At 50.9% G+C, this 20,000-nt stretch overlaps 1 protein-coding gene across 3 annotated transcripts in view; it reads right to left on the bottom strand.

The window, feature by feature from the left end:
* The window catches only part of NIPBL (NIPBL cohesin loading factor), a 400,749-nt gene that overhangs the window by 281,636 nt on the left and 99,113 nt on the right, over positions 1–20,000 (bottom strand). For all 3 annotated transcript variants that reach the window (XM_075328597.1, XM_075328583.1, XM_075328589.1), the window contains exons 2-3: positions 16,484–16,627; positions 3,755–3,920 (exon numbers count right to left, since the gene is read on the bottom strand). In XM_075328597.1, the coding sequence (XP_075184712.1) occupies positions 3,755–3,920; positions 16,484–16,547 (230 nt within the window). In that variant the 5' untranslated portion in view covers positions 16,548–16,627. The remainder of the gene's footprint in view (positions 1–3,754; positions 3,921–16,483; positions 16,628–20,000) is intronic.

Raw genomic sequence — 20,000 nt, 5'->3', positions numbered from 1 at the left:
TGTGCAAAGCTGGAGAGACGTCCCCCAAAAGACTTGCAACAGTAACTGCAGAGTGGTCCTACAAAGTATTGCCTCAGGGGCTGAGAAGAAATACATCTCACAATTTTCAGATTTAAATTGTTAATACTTAGAAAACTATGTACGATTTCCTTTACACGTCACAAATACTTGTACTTACCATTGGTAGATCCCATAAAATATGTTTAAATTTGTGAGTGTAACGAGAGAAAAAAAAAATGTGAAAAAGTTCACGGGGTATGAATACTTTTTCAAGGCATCCTAAAGGGTTAAATGGTGAAAACAAGTAATCAACTAACAACAAGATAAATGATAATTCATTGTTTGTTGGGGTGTTTGACTGCTGGGATCAGCAGAACGGGGAATTTATCTTGAAACAGGGGCTTTTATCCCCCTTACAAAATAGAGAGGCAGATCTGATGCCCGATCGCCATATCATTGATTCTCCATGACACTGCCAGAGAACATCGAGCACTACGGTGGATCATGCGCACTGCCATCTCATTATAACAAGGATAAGACCCCAATTCTGCTGATTGGTGCAAGTCCGGGTCCCAGCAGTCGGACCCCCAAGACCAATAAGTTATCACCCGTCCTGCCATCATCTAACCCCTTTAAAGGGAACCGGTCACCAGTTTTTTCACTATTAAACTAAAAGCATCACCTTCTTTAGGTCCTGGGCTGTGTACTATGAAGGTGCACCTTGTTCCTGACTAAACTTGTAGACCCCTGAAATAACTTTATAAAATCTGACCTCCAGGTATTTTAATTACCTTATCTAGTCAGAAGGGCGTGATAATTTTCTTCTACTTTTCCTCCCTCTGACCACGTTCGCCGTCCTCCTTTCCTGATTGACCAGGATGGCGCCGCCGTCGTCCATGCTGCTCGGACAAATCTCACGCAGTTAGCTCTGTAACATCGCGGGCCGAGCAGGAAACAGTTGTCCTCCTGCGCACCGGTGAGGTATTTGCACAGGTGCGAGATTATGGTTGGCGCTGTGCATGAGCTCACCAGCCTCATCCTCATACCGGGCCATAATCTCGCGCCTGCGCAAATACCTCACCAGCGCGCAGGGGGACAACTGTTTCCTGCTCAGCCCACGATGTGACAGAGCTAACCGTGCCTGTGCGAGATTTGGCCGGCGACGCCATCCTTGTCAATCAGGAAAGGAGAACGGCGAACATAGCCAGAGGGAGGAAAAGTAGCAGAAAATTATCACGCCCTTCTGACTAGATAAGGTAATTTACATACCTGGCGGTCAGATTTTATAAAGTTATTTCAGGGGTCTACAAGTTTAGTCAGGAACAAGGTGCACCTTCATAGAACACAGCCCAGGAGCTAAAGAAGGTGATGCTTTTAAGTTTAAGGCCGGGGCCACACGGGGATTACTGTGATCCCCTCCCTCGCATGACACTCAGCTCACGCTGGCAGTACAGCAGAGCCGAGTGTCATGCGAGTGTCCCTGCGACTGAGGTCCGATCGTGTGAGCGGACCTCAGCTGCGGGGGGCGGGCCAGCACCGAGGAGGGGCGGGCCGGTGCTGCGGAGGTGAGGGCTGGTGCTGCGGAGAAGCGGCCCAGCACTGAGGAGGGGCAGGATTTATCTCCCTCTCTCCTCCGTTGCCGGCTATTGCCATTCACGCCCTGCACTGGCAGTACACCGGTGTACCGCGAGAGCAGTGCGATTTTTTCTCTCGCCTCATACACTTGAATGGGTACGAGAGAAACATTACACTTGCAGCATGCTGCGATTGTTTTCTCAGTCCGAATAGGGCTGAGAAAATAATCGCTCATGTGCGCTGACACACTGGCTAATATTGGTCCGAGTGGAATACGATTTTTTATCGCACTCCACTCGCACCGATTTTCATGCCGTGTGTCTTGCGCCTAATAGTGAAAAAACTGGTGACTGTTTCCCTTTGAGCTTTTTCTCACTGTGTCTTCCTTACAAACAGCTTAGGCTAAGTTCACACTTCCGTTGTTTTCAATCCGTCAGCAACGGATCAGTTGTTTTTTAGATGTCAACTGATGTGTTTTTCACAGGATTCCTTTCACAGGAATCCTGTGAAAAAACGGATCAGTTGCGTCCGTTACATCCGCTGTGCGTCCGTTTTTTGACGGATCAGTCATGATCCGTTTGTGTTTGGGACAGCCCAGTGGGCGTGCCAAACATGCTGGGCATGCTCAGTAGAGCATGATGGAATCCAGCACCATAGACATACATTGCAAGTGTGACGGATGGCGACGGAATCCTGCGTGGTGCGTTGTTTTCGACGGCCTGAAAAGAAGGGAATTTTGTTACTTACCGTAAATTCCTTTTCTTCTAGCTCCTATTGGGAGACCCAGACGATTGGGTGTATAGCACTGCCTCCGGAGGCCACACAAAGCATTACACTAAAAAGTGTAAGGCCCCTCCCCTTCTGGCTATACACCCCCCGTGGGATCACGGGCTCATCAGTTTTCAAGCTTTGTGCGAAGGAGGTCAGACATCCACGCATAGCTCCACTGTTTAGTCAGCAGTAGCTGCTGACTATATCGGATGGAAGAAAAGAGGGCCCATACTAGGGCCCCCAGCATGCTCCCTTCTCACCCCATTCCTATTGGCGGTGTTTGTTAAGGTTGAGGTACCCATTGTGGGTACGGAGGCTGGAGCCCACATGCTGCTTTCCTTCCCCATCCCCCTGAGGGGCTCTGAGGAAGTGGGATCTTACCGGCCCCCAAGCCCTGAGGCCGGGCTCCATCCACAGACCCGTAGAACCTGCTGGATACGGAGCTGGGTACCGTTCAGGGACAAGGCCCTGCAACATTCAGGTACTCTGTGTCCCCGTATGGACAGGCCGCGCACACTCCAGACTTGCTGGGTGTGCTAGTGCGCCGGGAACAGTAGCGCTGTGCGCTGGGGTTACAGTCACTGCAGTTTCTCTGAGGGACTTTTTGTGTTGGGGACTGCCGCGCCGGCCGCCCCTGGAGCGGCGGCGCGGCTGAGACTTGTGGTGCGCCGGGGACTTAGCGCCGACCGTGCTTTTACGACGGCGGCGCTTATAAATCTAGTCCCCGGCTTTTGCGGCCTAGCTCCGCTTCGTTCCCGCCCCCACCCTGTCAATCAGGGCAAGGGAGAGACGCTGTAAGATAGTCAGCGCCGAGGGCTGGAGTCTTATTTACATACTCCAGCCCTCTCACTGAGCACAGTGGGGCGCAGGTTTCCCGCACTTTGTCTGCACACGCCCAGGGCCCGCCCCTCTCCACAGGACGCCGGCAGCCATTCCTACATGCAGTCTGGCTGGAGAACGGACACAGGCTCTGGGAGACCCAGACAAGGGATTTCTGGCGACCACACACCCGCGTTAAGCGGGCGGTAAGCAGCACATTAGTGCTGGCCCCACTAGTGCCCCAGTGTTATATTGGTGTATTTTTGTTTTCGACGGCCTGAAAAACGTTACATTCTGCGTTGCTCCCCGCCCGGCGGTCAGTCAAAGAACGACGGACCGCGACGCAGCGGACACAACGCAGGGTCATCAGTCGCAATCCGCCACTAATGCAAGTCTATGGGACACAACGGAATCCGCTAAACGGATTCCGTTGTTTACCATAGCGGCGGATTTCGACTGATACATTTTAGCGGAAATGTGAACTTAAGCCTTAGTTACATCACGCCACAGCTATTCTGTTAATTTTACTTTACACAAATGGAAACTGCAAGATTCATCAGGACGGAGATGTAAAGTCCTTCCTACTCACATGTGGTCTGTGGACACCTGATTGAGGCTATGGACGAGCTGTGACACCAGAGGTTCATCCCTGCACGCCAGAAGGCAGTTCACCTCTTCTGCTATCCGTCCATTAAACAGGAGGCTCTTTGTAGTTGTAGCAGGTAAAGGGGATGGAAGAGGCAGCTGGTTCAGTACTGGGGACGAGAAAAACAAATATTAACATCAGGGCGCAGGACGCAAACACAGAAAGCCCAACATTTCAGACCCTGCAGCACAGGTCACACTATATACCAGCACAGGTCACGCTATATACCAGCACAGGTCACCCTATATACCAGCACAGGTCACCCTATATACCAGAACAGGTCACCCTATATACCAGCACAGGTCACCCTATATACCAGCACAGGTCACCCTATATACCAGCACAGGTCACCCTATATACCAGCACAGGTCACGCTATATACCAGCACAGGTCACACTATATACCAGCACAGGTCACCCTATATACCAGCACAAGTCACGCTATATACCAGCACAGGTCACGCTATATACCAGCACAGGTCACACTATATACCAGCACAGGTCACCTATATACCAGCACAGGTCACACCATATACCAGCACAGGTCACACCATATACCAGCACAGGTCACACCATATACCAGCACAGGTCACACCATATACCAGCACAGGTCACACTATATACCAGCACAGGTCACGCTGTATACCAGCACAGGTCACACTATATACCAGCACAGGTCACACTATATACCAGCACAGGTCACACTATATACCAGCACAGGTCACACTATATACCAGCACAGGTCACGCTATATACCAGCACAGGTCACGCTATATACCAGCACAGGTCACGCTATATACCAGCACAGGTCACGCTATATACCAGCACAGGTCACGCTATATACCAGCACAGGTCACGCTATATACCAGCACAGGTCACGCTATATACCAGCACAGGTCACGCTATATACCAGCACAGGTCACGCTATATACCAGCACAGGTCACGCTATATACCAGCACAGGTCACACTATATACCAGCACAGGTCACACTATATACCAGCACAGGTCACACACTATATACCAGCACAGGTCACCCTATATACCAGCACAGGTCACACACTATATACCAGCACAGGTCACACTATATACCAGCACAGGTCACACTATATACCAGCACAGGTCACCCTATATACCAGCACAGGTCACACTATATACCAGCACAGGTCACACTATATACCAGCACAGGTCACACTATATACCAGCACAGGTCACCCTATATACCAGCACAGGCCACGCTATATACCAGCACAGGTCACCGCTATATACCAGCACAGGTCACGCTATATACCAGCACAGGTCACACTATATACCAGCACAGGGCACGCTATATACCAGCACAGGTCACGTTATATACCAGCACAGGTCACACTATATACCAGCACAGGTCACACTATATACCAGCACAGGTCACACTATATACCAGCACAGGTCACGCTATATACCAGCACAGGTCACACTATATACCAGCACAGGTCACACTATATACCAGCACAGGTCACACTATATACCAGCACAGGTCACCCTATATACCAGCACAGGTCACCCTATATACCAGCACAGGTCACACTATATACCAGCACAGGTCACACTATATACCAGCACAGGTCACCCTATATACCGTGTTTCCCCGAAAGTAGGACCCCCCCGAAAGTTAGGCAGGGTGGGGGTTTCGGGGGGGTCCGCCAATGTAGGGCACCCCCCGATTGTAAGGCAGGGTAGCGGGGGGGCCGGGGAATGTAAGGCCGCCTATGGGTGGTGGTCGCGGCGTAATGTAAGGCCGCATATGGGTGGGGGTCCCTGGGGAAAGTACAGGAACTTACCGCTGCCGCTGTTCCCTCGCTCCATCCAGGCCTTCTCCAGTCTCGTGCCACCCGTGGTCCGCCTCCGGTGAATGGCCCCCGCAAGGCTCCCTGCTGGCCATCAGCTCGAGCTGTGATTGGGCAGTCAGCCGGCTCGCAGCTGATTGGCCCTCAGCTCGAGCTGCGATTGGCCAGTCAGCCGGCTCGCAGCTGATTGGCCCTCAGCTCGAGCTGCGATTGGCCAGTCAGCCGGCTCGCAGCTGATTGGCCCTCAGCTCGAGCTGCGATTGGCCAGTCAGCCAGCTCGCAGCTGATTGGCCGAAATCAGCCGCGACGTCACCGCCTGCAGGCTCGCTCCGATTTCGGTAAGTTCCGAAACTCGTGTGTGTGTGTGTGTGTGTGTGTGTGTGTGTGTGTGTGTGTGTGTGTGTGTGTGTGTGTACGTACGGTATGTGTATGGGTGCCGTATGGGGCTGTATGTGTCAGTGTGTGTGTGTGTGTGTACGGTACCGGTACGATATGTGTGTGGGTGCCGTGTGGGGCTGTACCGGTACCGTATGTGTCAGTGTGTGTGGTGGCAGAGTGGGGGGCAGAACCACTGTATGGGGAGGCTGCAGGGGGGAGGAAGGGGTGGATGCCGGATCTCAAACAATGGGGAGGCTGGAGGGGGGAGGATTGTCATTTTTTTTCCAATGTAAGGCCTCCCCCGAAAGTAAGGCAGGGTGGGACTTTTGGGGGTTAAATTAATGTAAGACAGGGCCTTACTTTCGGGGAAACACGGTACCAGCACAGGTCACACTATATACCAGCACAGGTCACACTATATACCAGCACAGGTCACACTATATACCAGCACAGGTCACCCTATATACCAGCACAGGTCACCCTATATACCAGCACAGGTCACCCTATATACCAGCACAGGTCACCCTATATACCAGCACAGGTCACCCTATATACCAGCACAGGTCACATTATATACCAGCACAGGTCACACTATATACCAGAACAGGTCACACTATATACCAGCACAGGTCACACTATATACCAGCACAGGTCACACTATATACCAGCACAGGTCACACACTATATACCAGCACAGGACACACACTATATACCAGCACAGGACACACACTATATACCAGCACAGGTCACACACTATATACCAGCACAGGTCACACACTATATACCAGCACAGGTCACACACTATATACCAGCACAGGTCACACACTATATACCAGCACAGGTCACACACTATATACCAGCACAGGTCACACACTATATACCAGCACAGGTCACACACTATATACCAGCACAGGTCACACACTATATACCAGCACAGGTCACACACTATATACCAGCACAGGTCACACACTATATACCAGCACAGGTCACACACTATATACCAGCACAGGTCACACACTATATACCAGCACAGGTCACACACTATATACCAGCACAGGTCACACACTATATACCAGCACAGGTCACACACTATATACCAGCACAGGTCACACACTATATACCAGCACAGGTCACACACTATATACCAGCACAGGTCACACACTATATACCAGCACAGGTCACACACTATATACCAGCACAGGTCACACACTATATACCAGCACAGGTCATACACTATATACCAGCACAGGTCATACACTATATACCAGCACAGGTCACACACTATATACCAGCACAGGTCACACACTATATACCAGCACAGGTCACACTATATACCAGCACAGGTCACACTATATACCAGCACAGGTCTCACACTATATACCAGCACAGGTCTCACACTATATACCAGCACAGGTCATACACTATATACCAGCACAGGTCTCACACTATATACCAGCACAGGCCATACACTATATACCAGCACAGGTCACACACTATATACCAGCACAGGTCACACACTATATACCAGCACAGGTCACACACTATATACCAGCACAGGTCACACTATATACCAGCACAGGTCACACTATATATTGGCACAGGTCTCACACTATATACCAGCACAGGTCACACTATATACCAGCACAGGTCACACACTATATACCAGCTCAGGTCACGCTGTGTACCAACATGTGATAGATTTATAAAAATAAATAACACATGGGCTTTATGGGCAGACTAATGGCATTACAAGCTGACAGAAAACAGTCAAAATATGGATTTTTGCAACACAAAGTTGTCACCTGCACCGCGTGAATGCAGTTTGTTAAAAGCGATTCGCTCTTTAATACTCTGATTTATTACCTGTTAATTCAGACAAAGTTGTAAAAAAAAAAAAAAAAGTAATCCTCCTGAACTATTCCTATCACACATGTTTTAAATACATTTTTCACCAATAAATCTCACGCTAAAAGCAGATAACCATGTAGAAGCCAAAAAGTGTGGATGAGTTAGCAATGTTAAAAAAAAAAAAATACACATCAAAGCAGTATAATTGTAGTAAAGACAAAAAAAAAAAAAAAAAAAAAAAAAAAAAATCGGCAAGAAGGGAATTTTGTTACTTACCGTAAATTCCTTTTCTTCTAGCTCTTATTGGGAGACCCAGACGATTGGGGTACAGCTACTGCCCTCTGGAGGCCACACAAAGCACTACATTAAAAGTGCAAGGCCCCTCCCCCTCTGGCTATACCCCCCCCGTGGTATCACGGGTTCTCCAGTTTTAGTGCCAAAGCAAGAAGGAGGAAGCCAATAACTGGTTTAAACAAATTAACTCCGAATAACATCGGAGAACTGAAAAACCGTTCAACATGAACAACATGTGTACCCGCAAACAACAAAAAAACATCCCGAAGGACAACAGGGCGGGTGCTGGGTCTCCCAATAAGAGCTAGAAGAAAAGGAATTTACGGTAAGTAACAAAATTCCCTTCTTCTTCAGCGCTCTATTGGGAGACCCAGACGATTGGGACGTCCAAAAGCTGTCCCTGGGTGGGTAAATAAATACCTCATGTTAGAGCTGCAAAACAGCCCTCCCCTACGGGGGTGTCACTGCCGCCTGCAGGACTCTTCTACCTAAGCTGGCATCCGCCGAAGCATAGGTATGCACCTGATAATGCTTGGTGAAAGTGTGCAGACTGGACCAGGTAGCTGCCTGGCACACCTGTTGAGCCGAAGCCTGGTGACGTAATGCCCAGGACGCACCCACGGCTCTGGTGGAGTGGGCTTTTAGCCCTGAAGGAACCGGAAGCCCCGCAGAACGGTAGGCCTCTAGAATTGGTTCTTTGATCCATCGAGCCAGGGTGGCTTTAGAAGCCTGCAACCCCTTGCGCGGACCAGCGACAAGGACGAAAAGTGCATCGGCACGGCGTATGGGCGCCGTGCGGGAAATGTAGATTCTGAGTGCTCTCACCAGATCTAGCAAACGTAAGGCCTTTTCATACCGGTGAACCGGATGAGGGCAAAAAGAAGGCAAGGATATATCCTGATTAAGATGAAAAGAGGATACGACCTTAGGAAGAAACTCCGGAATGGGGCGCAGCACAACCTTGTCCTGGTGGAACACCAGGAAGGGAGCCTTAGATGACACTCGCCGAAGCGATGTGATCGCAACAAGAAACGCCACTTTCTGCGACAGCCGAGAAAAGGAAACTTCCTTCAGAGGCTCGAAGGGCGGCTTCTGGAGAGCCACTAGTACCCTGTTCAGATCCCATGGATCTAACGGTCGCTTGTACGGGGGCACAATATGACAGACCCCCTGCAGGAACGTGCGCACCTTAGGAAGACGTGCTAGACGCTTCTGAAAAAACACGGATAGTGCCGAAACTTGCCCTTTAAGGGAGCTGAGCGACAAGCCCTTTTCTAACCCCGATTGCAGGAAGGAAAGAAACTTGGGCAATGCAAATGGCCAGGGAGACACTCCCTGAGCAGAGCACCAGGACAAGAAAATCTTCCACGTTCTGTGGTAGATCTTAGCCGAATTCGACTTTCTAGCTTGTCTCATTGTGGCAACGACTCCCTGAGATAATCCAGCAGATGCTAGGATCCAGGACTCAATGGCCACACAGTCAGGTTCAGGGCCGCAGAATTCTGATGGAAAAACGGCCCTTGGGACAGTAAGTCTGGTCGGTCTGGCAGTGACCACGGTCGACCGATCGTGAGATGCCACAGATCCGGATACCACGACCTCCTCGGCCAGTCTGGAGCGACGAGTATGACGCGGCTGCACTCGGATCTGATCTTGCGTTGCACTCTGGGCAAGAGCGCCAGAGGCGGAAACACGTATGGGAGCTGAAACTGCGACCAATCTTGAACCAAGGCGTCTGCCGCCAGAGCTCTTTGATCGCGCGACCTCGCCATGAATGCCGGGACCTTGTTGTTGTGCCGGGATGCCATTAGGTCGACGTCCGGCACTCCCCAGCGTCGACAGATTTCCTGAAACACGTCCGGGTGAAGGGACCATTCCCCTGCGTCCATGCCCTGGCGACTGAGGAAGTCTGCTTCCCAGTTTTCTACGCCTGGGATGTGAACCGCGGATATGGTGGATGCTCTGTCCTCCACCCACATTAGAATGCGCCGGACTTCTTGGAAGGCTTGCCGACTGCGCGTCCCTCCTTGGTGGTTGATGTATGCCACCGCTGTGGAGTTGTCCGATTGGATTCGGATCTGTTTTCCTTCCAGCCACTGTTGGAAGGCCAGTAGAGCCAGATACACTGCTCTGATCTCCAGAACATTGATCTGAAGGGTGGACTCCTGCGGAATCCACGTCCCCTGAGCCCTGTGGTGGAGAAATACTGCTCCCCACCCTGACAGACTCGCATCTGTCGTGACTACTGCCCAGGATGGGGGCAGGAAGGATCTTCCCTGAGACAATGAGGTGGGAAGGAGCCACCATTGTAGAGAGTCTTTGGCCGTCTGGGAAAGCGAGACTTTCCTGTCCAGGGACGTTGACTTCCCGTCCCATTGGCGGAGAATGTCCCATTGAAGTGGGCGCAGATGAAACTGCGCAAAGGGAACTGCTTCCATGGCTGCCACCATCTTCCCTAGGAAATGCATGAGGCGCCGCAAGGGATGCAACTGGCCCTGCAGAAGAGATTGCACCCCTGTCTGTAGTGACCGCTGCTTGTCCAGCGGAAGCTTCACTATCGCTGCTAGAGTATGAAACTCCATGCCAAGATACGTTAGTGACTGAGTCGGTGATAGGATCGACTTTGGAAAGTTGATGATCCATCCGAAAGACTGTAGAGTCTCCAGCGTAGCATTCAGGCTGTGCTGACATGCCTCCTGAGAGGGAGCTTTGACCAATAAGTCGTCTAGGTAAGGGATCACCGAGTGTCCCTGAGAGTGCAAGACTGCTACCACCGCCGCCATGACCTTGGTGAAGACCCGTGGGGCTGTCGCCAGACCAAATGGAAGAGCTACGAACTGAAAATGGTCGTCTCCTATCACAAAACGTAGAAAACGTTGATGTTCTGTAGCAATTGGCACGTGGAGATAAGCATCTTTGATGTCTATTGAGGCAAGGAAGTCTCCTCTGGACATTGAGGCAATGACAGAGCGGAGGGTTTCCATCCGGAACCTCCTGGCGTGCACATGTTTGTTGAGCCGTTTTAGGTCCAGAACAGGACGGAACGAGCCGTCCTTTTTTGGAACCACAAAGAGATTGGAGTAAAACCCTTGCCCTTGTTCCTGAGAAGGGACTGGGATAACCACTCCTTCCGCTTTTAGGGAATCCACCGCCTGCAGCAGAGCATCTGCTCGGTCTGGACGTGGGGAGGTTCTGAAGAACCGAGCTGGAGGACGAGAATTGAACTCGATTCTGTACCCGCGAGACAAAATGTCCGTCACCCACCGGTCTTTGACCTGTGACATCCAAATGCCGGAAAAGCGGGAGAGCCTGCCCCCGACCGGCGATGCGGAGGGGGGGGGCTGGAAGTCATGAGGTAGCCGCTTTGGAAGCGGTACCTCCATTTGCTTTCTTGGGGCGTGTGTGAGTCCGCCACGAATCTGAGTTTCTTTGCGTCCTCTGAGTCCCTTTGGACGAGGTAAATGGTGTCTTGCCCGAACCTCGAAAGGACTGAAACCTCTGCTGCCACTTTTTCTGCTGAGGTTTGGATGTTCTGGGTTGTGGTAAAGAGGAGTCTTTACCCTTGGACTGCTTAATGATGTCAGCCAATGGCTCGCCAAACAGTCTCTCTAGATAAAGGCAAACTGGTTAAACATTTTTTGGAACCAGCATCTGCTTTCCAGTCCTTTAACCACAAGGCTCTGCGCAAAACTACCGAATTGGCGGACGCCATTGAGGTGCGACTGGTAGATTCTAGGACCGCATTGATAGCGTAAGACGCAAACGCCGACATCTGCGTGGTAAGGTGCGCCACTTGCGGCACTGCTGGATGCATGATAGCATCCACTTTTGCTAAGCCAGCTGAAATAGCCTGGAGTGCCCATACGGCTGCGAATGCTGGAGCAAACGACGCGCCGATAGCTTCATAGACAGATTTTAACCAAAGGTCCATCTGTCTGTCATTGGCATCTTTAAGTGAAGCGCCATCCTCCACTGCAACTATGGATCTAGCTGCAAGTTTGGAAATCGGGGGGTCTACCTTTGGACACTGTGTCCAGCGCTTGACCACCTCAGGGGGGAAAGGGAAACGCGTATCTTTAGATCGTTTAGAGAAACGCCTTTCTGGGTGAGCGTCGTGCTTCTGGATTGATTCTCTGAAGTCAGAGTGATCTAACAAAGCACTCAATTTACGCTTGGGATAAAGGAAACGAAACTTTTCCTGCTCCGCAGCCGCCTCTTCTGCTGAAGGGGCTGGGGGAGAAATATCCAACAGCCTATTGATGGCTGAGATAAGGTCGTTTACCATGGCATCCCCATCCGGGGTATCCAGGTTGAGAGGGGTTCCAGGAGTGGATTCCTGATCACTCTCATCAGACACATCACAGGGAGACTGATTGCGCTGAGACCCTGAGCAGTGTGAAGACGTCGAGGGTCTTTCCCAGCGAGCTCGCTTAGGGTGGCTGGGGCCATCATCTGAGTCATAATCCTCGGCCTGTGAAGCCGGGGACCCCCCTGTGGGCTGGATACATTCCAAGTAAGGGGGACCTGAGGACAGAGGCCTCGCCGTGCCCAGAGACTGCGTCCCATGCATAGATTGCAAGGTTTCAAGGATTCTTGCCATAGACACAGACATATTATCTGCAAAAACTGCAAAGTCCGTCCCTGTCACCGGGGCAGAACTTACAAGCGTCTCAGCCTGGGTCGCTACCTCTCCTGACTCCGGCTGGCGAAGCAGCACCGGGTCGGAGCATTGCACACAATGGGGGTCATCGGAGCCTGCTGGTAGATTAGCCCCACATGCAGCACACGCAGTATACACAGCCCTTTTTGCCTTGGCCGCCTTGCGTTTTGAGGATGACATGTTGCTGCTTCCACAGAGCGATCTGGGATATGCAGCCAGAAGCGCACCTCACAGTGCAAGAAATACAATATCTATATATCTGTACCCAGTACACTGATACACAGTGAGGCACTAGAGGGACCAGCACAGAAAAATCGCTTACCGCCCGCTTAAAAAGCGGGTGTGTGGTCGCCAGATAGCCCCTAGTCCAGGTCTCCCAGAGCCTTGCGTCCTTCCTCCAGCCAGGCATGCATGTAATGGCTGCCGGCGTCTCGAGAGAGGAAGGGGGGCGGGCCCTGGGCGTTCCTGGCCAAGAGCGGGAAGCCTGCTTCCCTCTGTGCCAAGTGAGAGGGCTGGAGCATGTAAATCAGGCTCCAGCCCTCGTCGCTGCTAGCGAACAGCGTCTCTCCCCTACCCTGAGTGACAGGGTGGGGGCGGGAACGAATCGGAGCTGCCGGCGTCCTAGGCCCAAAAAGCCGGGGACTAAATTTATAACCGCCGCCGCCGTAAAAGCGCGGACGGCGGATCCCCGGCGCACCACAAGTCACAGCAGCGCCGCCCGGTCCAGAGGGGGTCGGCGCTGCGTTCCCATACACAAACAATCCCCCAGTAATCTGTAGGGACACTAACTCCACGTTGCGGTCCCCGGCGCACTACAACACCCAGCCAGCCCGGAGTGTGTCTGTGCCTGCCGGGGACACAGAGTACCTGTATGATGCAGGGCCTGTCCCTGATCGTACTCCTGCTCCGTCTCCATCAGGTTCTAATGGGTCTGTGGATGGAGCCCGGCGTCAGAGCTGAGAGGCCGGCAGGATCCCACTTCCACAGAGCCCTACAAGGGGATGTAGAAGGAAAACAGCATGTCAGGCTCCAGCCCTGTACCAGCAATAGGTACCTCAACCTTACAACACCATCCAGGGGTGAGAAGGGAGCATGCTGGGGACACTATATGTGTCCTCTTTTCTTCCATCCGAAACAGTCAGCAGCTACTGCTGACTAAAATCTGTGGAGCTATGCATGGAATGTCTGACCTCCTTCGCACACAAAGCTAAAACTGGAGAACCCGTGATACCACGGGGGGGGTATAGCCAGAGGGGGAGGGGCCTTGCACTTTTAATGTAGTGCTTTGTGTGGCCTCCAGAGGGCAGTAGCTGTACCCCAATCGTCTGGGTCTCCCAATAGAGCGCTGAAGAAATTAGCATATAAACATAATAAAGTGCAGACATCACACATTGAACAGTGCAGAGACTCTTGACTTATGGGCTAATTTGGAGAGTTTCTTTCCTATCATGTTGGAGTACTAAAGCTTTGGTGTGAATCGATTTGTAGGGCCCAGTCCATTGGGCACGTCATAAATCTGTGGTCGCTGGTCGGGAGCCCAGAGAAGCGCCTCTTATCTGACAGTATGCACTATCGATTAGCCAGCCTGGCATACCGTCACGCGGACATCACACCAAGCCGGGTAATCAAACGAAGAGCTGTGGATGTAGTCCGATAGGATTCAGCAATCACAAATTACGGATGCGATACACAGTCTTAGGCTGGGGCCACACGAGCGTATGGCATCGGATGGGAGCGCATCGGATGTGCTGCGAGTGTAAGCCAAGGGTCAGATCACAGCTGCGGAAGAGAAAGTGGGCGCTGCGGAGGAGACGGAGGGATTAATCTCCCCATCTCCTCCATTGCCAGCTGATGCGATTATCGCACCGCACCCCGGCATCATCCGAGTGCAGTGTGATGTTTCACTCACACCCATAGACTTGTATGGGTATGAGTGAAAACTGATCAGAATCCAACTGTGTTCTCGGTCCGAGGGGGTGAGAAAATAATCGCAGGTGGGAACAGCCCCATACAGTAACATGGGTCCGGGTTGAATGCGATTTCTTTTTTTTTTTTTAACCGTATTCCACTTGGTCCGTTTTACTCGCCGCGTGTCCTAGCCTTTACAATTCGATTCGCACAGACTCTGAAAAGAACCCTATTTAGCAAGAATTAAGTGAGTGGCCCATATATTATAACCAAGATTAAAACCACTGCCTCAAAAACAACATTAACAACCACACACAGAAGCACGAGGGTCTACATTTATGTGGTGAAAACATTGACATTAAGTACACCAAGTTTCCAAATAGAACAATGAGGCAAAAGTATTGTTGCATTGCAGCTAGAGGCTACTAAAAAGCATCCGGAGACCTTTTTTCCATTCATCAGATAGGTAAGAATTTAGTTTTTCCTTGAGTGGCTTAAAGGGAACCTGTCACCACTTTTTTGGCCTATAAGCTGCGGCCACCACCACCACCGGGCTCTTATATACAGCATTCTAACACACTGTATATAAGAGCCCAGGCTGCTGAGAGAACATAAAAAACACTTTATAATACTCAAACGGTCGTGCGGTGGGCCTTATGGGCATCTCCGTTGTCCGCCTCCGCCGCAGTTTTTTTTTTGTCCATCTTTGTGCTCCTCCTCTAGCCGCGGTGCATGACGCGTCCAACGTCATCCACACTCGCCGGCATTCACGTCCTGAGCAGGACAGATCAAAGTATTGTAGTGCGCCTGCGCAGGACCGGCGAGTATGTATGACGTAGACGCGTCATGCACACAGGCTTTAGAAAGAGGACGAAGATGGCCGAAAGAGGCAGCGCCGGCACCGGAGACGCCCATAAGGCCCACCGCAGCGACTGTTAGGTAAGTATTATAAAGTGTTTTTATGTTATACCCCTGGCCTGGGCTTTTATATACAGCATGTTAGAATGCTGTATATAAGAGCACACTGGTGGTGACCGTAGCTTATAGGCCAAAAAAGTGGTGACAGGTTCCCTCTAAAGAGAAAGTCCCACAATGACTGCACATGAGTGTTATGCGGTAACTTTGCTGTAGCACCGATCGCATCCAAAGTGCCAAATAGCTGATAAGTGCTGCCTGCTTCCGCAGCAGGGACCTGGTTCATCACATGATCCATCTAAGCCAATTAGCAGCTTTAAGAGGAATCACGTGACAAACGCCACGACTTCTTAGAATGGCTGCGTTACATGATTGTGTTTAAGCAATCTGCTAAAGCACATAAGCAGCTGTTGTGAATTAGATAATTGGAAAATCCTATTGTGCCTTATAGTGTGTTGTAGCCCTGAATGGTACTGCAAAAAGAGAATGGGAGTTGTATACCCACAATAATATCGTAGTTGTACCAGTCCCCCTTCAATAATCAGTTGGTCGGCGGGGGGTGCAAGGAGTAAATACCATACTCATGACTTGTCTTAAGTACGTCATCAATATTAAATTCCCAGAATTCCCTTTTATGCAAAATAATCATACAACCTCAACATTTAGAAAAGCATGCATTCCTGTCTCAGCACAATCCGTACTGTATGTAAACTTTCTTCATCCCATATGAACTCACCTAATCTAAACTTTCTGGTTTAGCCACATGCATCTGACCTACATGTAATGTAAAGCAATACACCGCGTGGGAAAAAAAAAATATAGAAATAGGCCCAATGTACTTACAGTCTGTGAGACTAGCAATTCCCGCTAGAGTCGTAATGGGAACATGAGGCATATCCCCATTCATCCTGAAGCTGTAGGATGGTGGAATCTATGCAGGTATTTTAATGGAGGTGCCACCTGTCATTACTTCCCATCTCCTGTACACTGGAAAGAGAAAAAAAACAGCGTTATACATCACACATCCAAAATTTCAGTCTATTTCTAAATGTAAAGCACATATTACAGTAAAGTACGAGGGTCTTACCAACCTCATCTGCATTTACACACAAACAGAAAAAAATTAATAGGGAAGCGGTCGTCAGTGGATTGATGATGTGGGCAGCATGAATCAGAGCGTGGCTGCACGATTACACACAGGTAGAGTTTATTATTATTATTATTATTATTTATTTATAGAGCACCATTAATTCCATGGTGCTGTACATGAGAAGGGGGTTACATACAAAATACGTATACAAGTTACAGTAGACAGACTAGTACAGAGGGAAGAGGGCCCTACCCTTGCGGGCTTACATTCTATAGGATTATGGGGAGGAGACAATAGGTGGGGTGTAGGTCAGGCGGCAGCTCCGCACGGTGGTCGGGCGGCAGCTCCGCACGGTGGTCGGGCGGCAGCTCCGCACGGTGGTCGGGCGGCAGCTCCGCACGGTGGTCGGGCGGCAGCTCCGCACGGTGGTCGGGCGGCAGCGAGTTCATTGTAGATTGTAGGCATTTCGGAACAGGTGCGTTTTCAGGTTCCGTTTGAAGTTTGCAAGGGTAGGGGATAGTCTGACGTGTTGAGGCAGCGAGTTCCAGGAGACTGGGGATGCTCGGGAGAAGTCTTGGAGTCGGTTGTGTGAGGAGCGAATGAGAGAGGAGGAGAGGAGGAGATCTTGGGAGGACCGGAGGTGACGTGTTGGAGTGTAGTGGGAGAGTAGTTCGGAGATGTACGGAGGGGAAAGATTATGCACAGCTTTGTAGGTCAGTGTTAGAAGTTTGAATTGGATACGGTGGAAGATTGGAAGCCAGTGGAGGGACATGCAGAGGGGAGAAGCGGGGTGGTATTGAGGAGAGAGGTGGATAAGTCGGGCAGCAGAGTTAAGGATGGACTGGAGAGGGGCAAGCGTGTTGGCAGGGAGGCCACAGAGGAGGATGTTACAGTAGTCGAGGCGGGAGATTATGAGGGCATGCACTAGCATTTTAGTTGATTGCAAATTGAGGAAAGGGCGGATTCTGGAAATATTTTTGAGTTGAAGACGGCAGGAGGTGGTGAGGGATTGGATGTGTGGTATGAAGGATAAGGCAGAGTCAAAGGTCACTCCGAGGCAGCGAACTTTGGGTACTGGCGAGAGCGTGGTGTTATTTATTGTAATAGATAGATCAGGTGGAGAGTGTAGGTGAGACGGAGGAAAGATGATTAGTTCAGTTTTGGCCACATTGAGCTTTAGGAAGCGAGAGGAGAAGAAGGAGGATATAGCAGATAGACATTTCGGGATTTTGGACAGCAGAGATGTGGCATCTGGGCCAGAGAGGTAGATCTGGGTGTCGTCGGCATATAGGTGGTATTGGAAGCCATGGGACTTTATGAGTTGTCCCAGGCCAAATGTGTAGATAGAGAAAAGTAGGGGTCCTAGGACAGAGCCTTGAGGGACGCCAACAGAGAGATGGTGGGATGAAGAGGTTGTGTGGGAGTGGGAGACACTAAAAGTGCGATTTGAGAGGTATGAAGAGATCCAAGAGAGGGCGAGGTCTCTGACACCAAGGGAAGAGAGGGTCTGTAATAGGAGGGAGTGGTCAACGGTATCGAAGGCTGAGGACAGGTCTAGGAGTAGGAGTATAGAGAAGTGCTTGTTCGCTTTGGCAGTAAGCAAGTCATTTGTGATTTTAGTCAGGGCAGTTTCGGTGGAGTGATGTGGACGGAAGCCGGACTGTAGGTTGTCAAAGAGAGCGTTAGAGGAGAGGTGGGAGGAAAGTTCAGCATGGACATGCTGTTCCAGGAGTTTTGAGGCAAGTGGGAGTAGTGATATGGGGCGGTAGCTGGTAGTAGAGGTTGGATCGAGGGAAGGTTTCTTTAGGATAGGTGTGACTGTTGCATGTTTAAAGGCAGAGGGGAAGGTTCCAGTCGTTAAAGATAGGTTGAAGAGATGGGTTAAGGCTGGAATAAGGATGGTGGTGAGGTTGGGAAGGAGGTGGGATGGCATGGGGTCAAGTGCGCAGGTGGTGAGGTGCGCTTTTGAGAGCAGACGTGCAAGCTCTCCTTCGGTGATGGTGGGGAGGAAGTTTATGGGGGAGGGGCAGTGGTCAGCTACATGAAGGGGTTGTGGTGGCTGAGCAGAGAAGACTTGCCTTATTAGGTCGATTTTTTCTTGGAAATAGGTGGCAAAGTCTTCTGCAGAAATGAGGGAGGTTGGAGGGGGCAGTGGTGGGCGAAGGAGGGAGTTGAAAGTGTTGAATAACTGTTTGGGGTTGTGTGTTAGAGAGGATATGAGGTTTCTGAAGTAATCGTGTTTAGCGGAGGTGAGGACTGAACGAAATGTGTGAATTGCATTTTTGAATGTGGTGAAGTCTTCCTGGGAGTGCGTTTTCTTCCACCGCCGCTCTGCAGCCCTAGACCTTTGCCTAAGTTTTTTAGTGAGGCTGTTGTGCCAGGGCTGTCTATTGATTCGTCTCACTCTGCCATGCACAAGGGGAGCGACTGAATCAATGGCTGATGTGAGGGTGGTGTTGTAGAAAGTGGTGGCGCTGTCTGTGTCGTGGAGGGACGATATGGAGGACAGTGGGAGGATAGAGTCGGCGAGGGTGTGCATGTTGAGGTGTGCAAGGTTTCTGCGGGGATGTGCTAGGTGCTGGACAGGGGGGGTAGGTGAGGAGGACAGGGCTGAAAAGGTCAGAAGATGGTGGTCAGATAGGGGGAGGGGGGAAGTTGTGAAGTCAGAAAGGGGACAGAGGCGGGTGAAGATGAGGTCTAGTGTGTGTCCATCTTTGTGGGTGGCAGAGGTGGACCACTGAGTTAAGCCAAACGACGAAGCAAGGGAGAGGAGTTTGGAAGCAGCTTGTTGGCGAGTGTCAGTGGGGATGTTGAAGTCACCCATGATGATGGTGGGAATGTCAGCAGAGAGAAAGTGTAGAAGCCAGGCAGAGAAGTGGTCGAGGAAGGCAGTGGTTGCGCCCGGGGGTCTGTATATGACAGCCACTTGGAGGTTGGAGGGAGAATAGATTCGGACAGAGTGCACTTCAAAGGAAGGCAGGTCGAGGGAGGGTAGAGGTGGGATTATGGTGAAGTTGTAGTTGTTAGAAAGAAGGAGGCCCACTCCTCCACCTTGTCTATTGCCAGGGCGAGGAGTGTGGGAGAAGTGCAGGCCACCGTAGCATAGTGCAGCTGGGGAGGCAGAGTTGGATGGTGTCAGCCATGTTTCGGTGATGCCTAGAAAGGATAGATTGCTGGAGGTAAAGAGATCATGAATGATGTGCAGTTTATTACACACTGAACGGGCATTCCAGAGCGCTCCTGAGAGAGGGGGCGGCAGAGTGGGTGAGA

This window comes from Anomaloglossus baeobatrachus, chromosome 1, assembly GCF_048569485.1.
Source record: "Anomaloglossus baeobatrachus isolate aAnoBae1 chromosome 1, aAnoBae1.hap1, whole genome shotgun sequence".
Taxonomy (NCBI): Eukaryota; Metazoa; Chordata; class Amphibia; order Anura; family Aromobatidae; genus Anomaloglossus; species Anomaloglossus baeobatrachus.
Note: the sequence above shows the minus strand (reverse complement) of the source record. Positions and strands in the feature narration are given on the sequence as shown.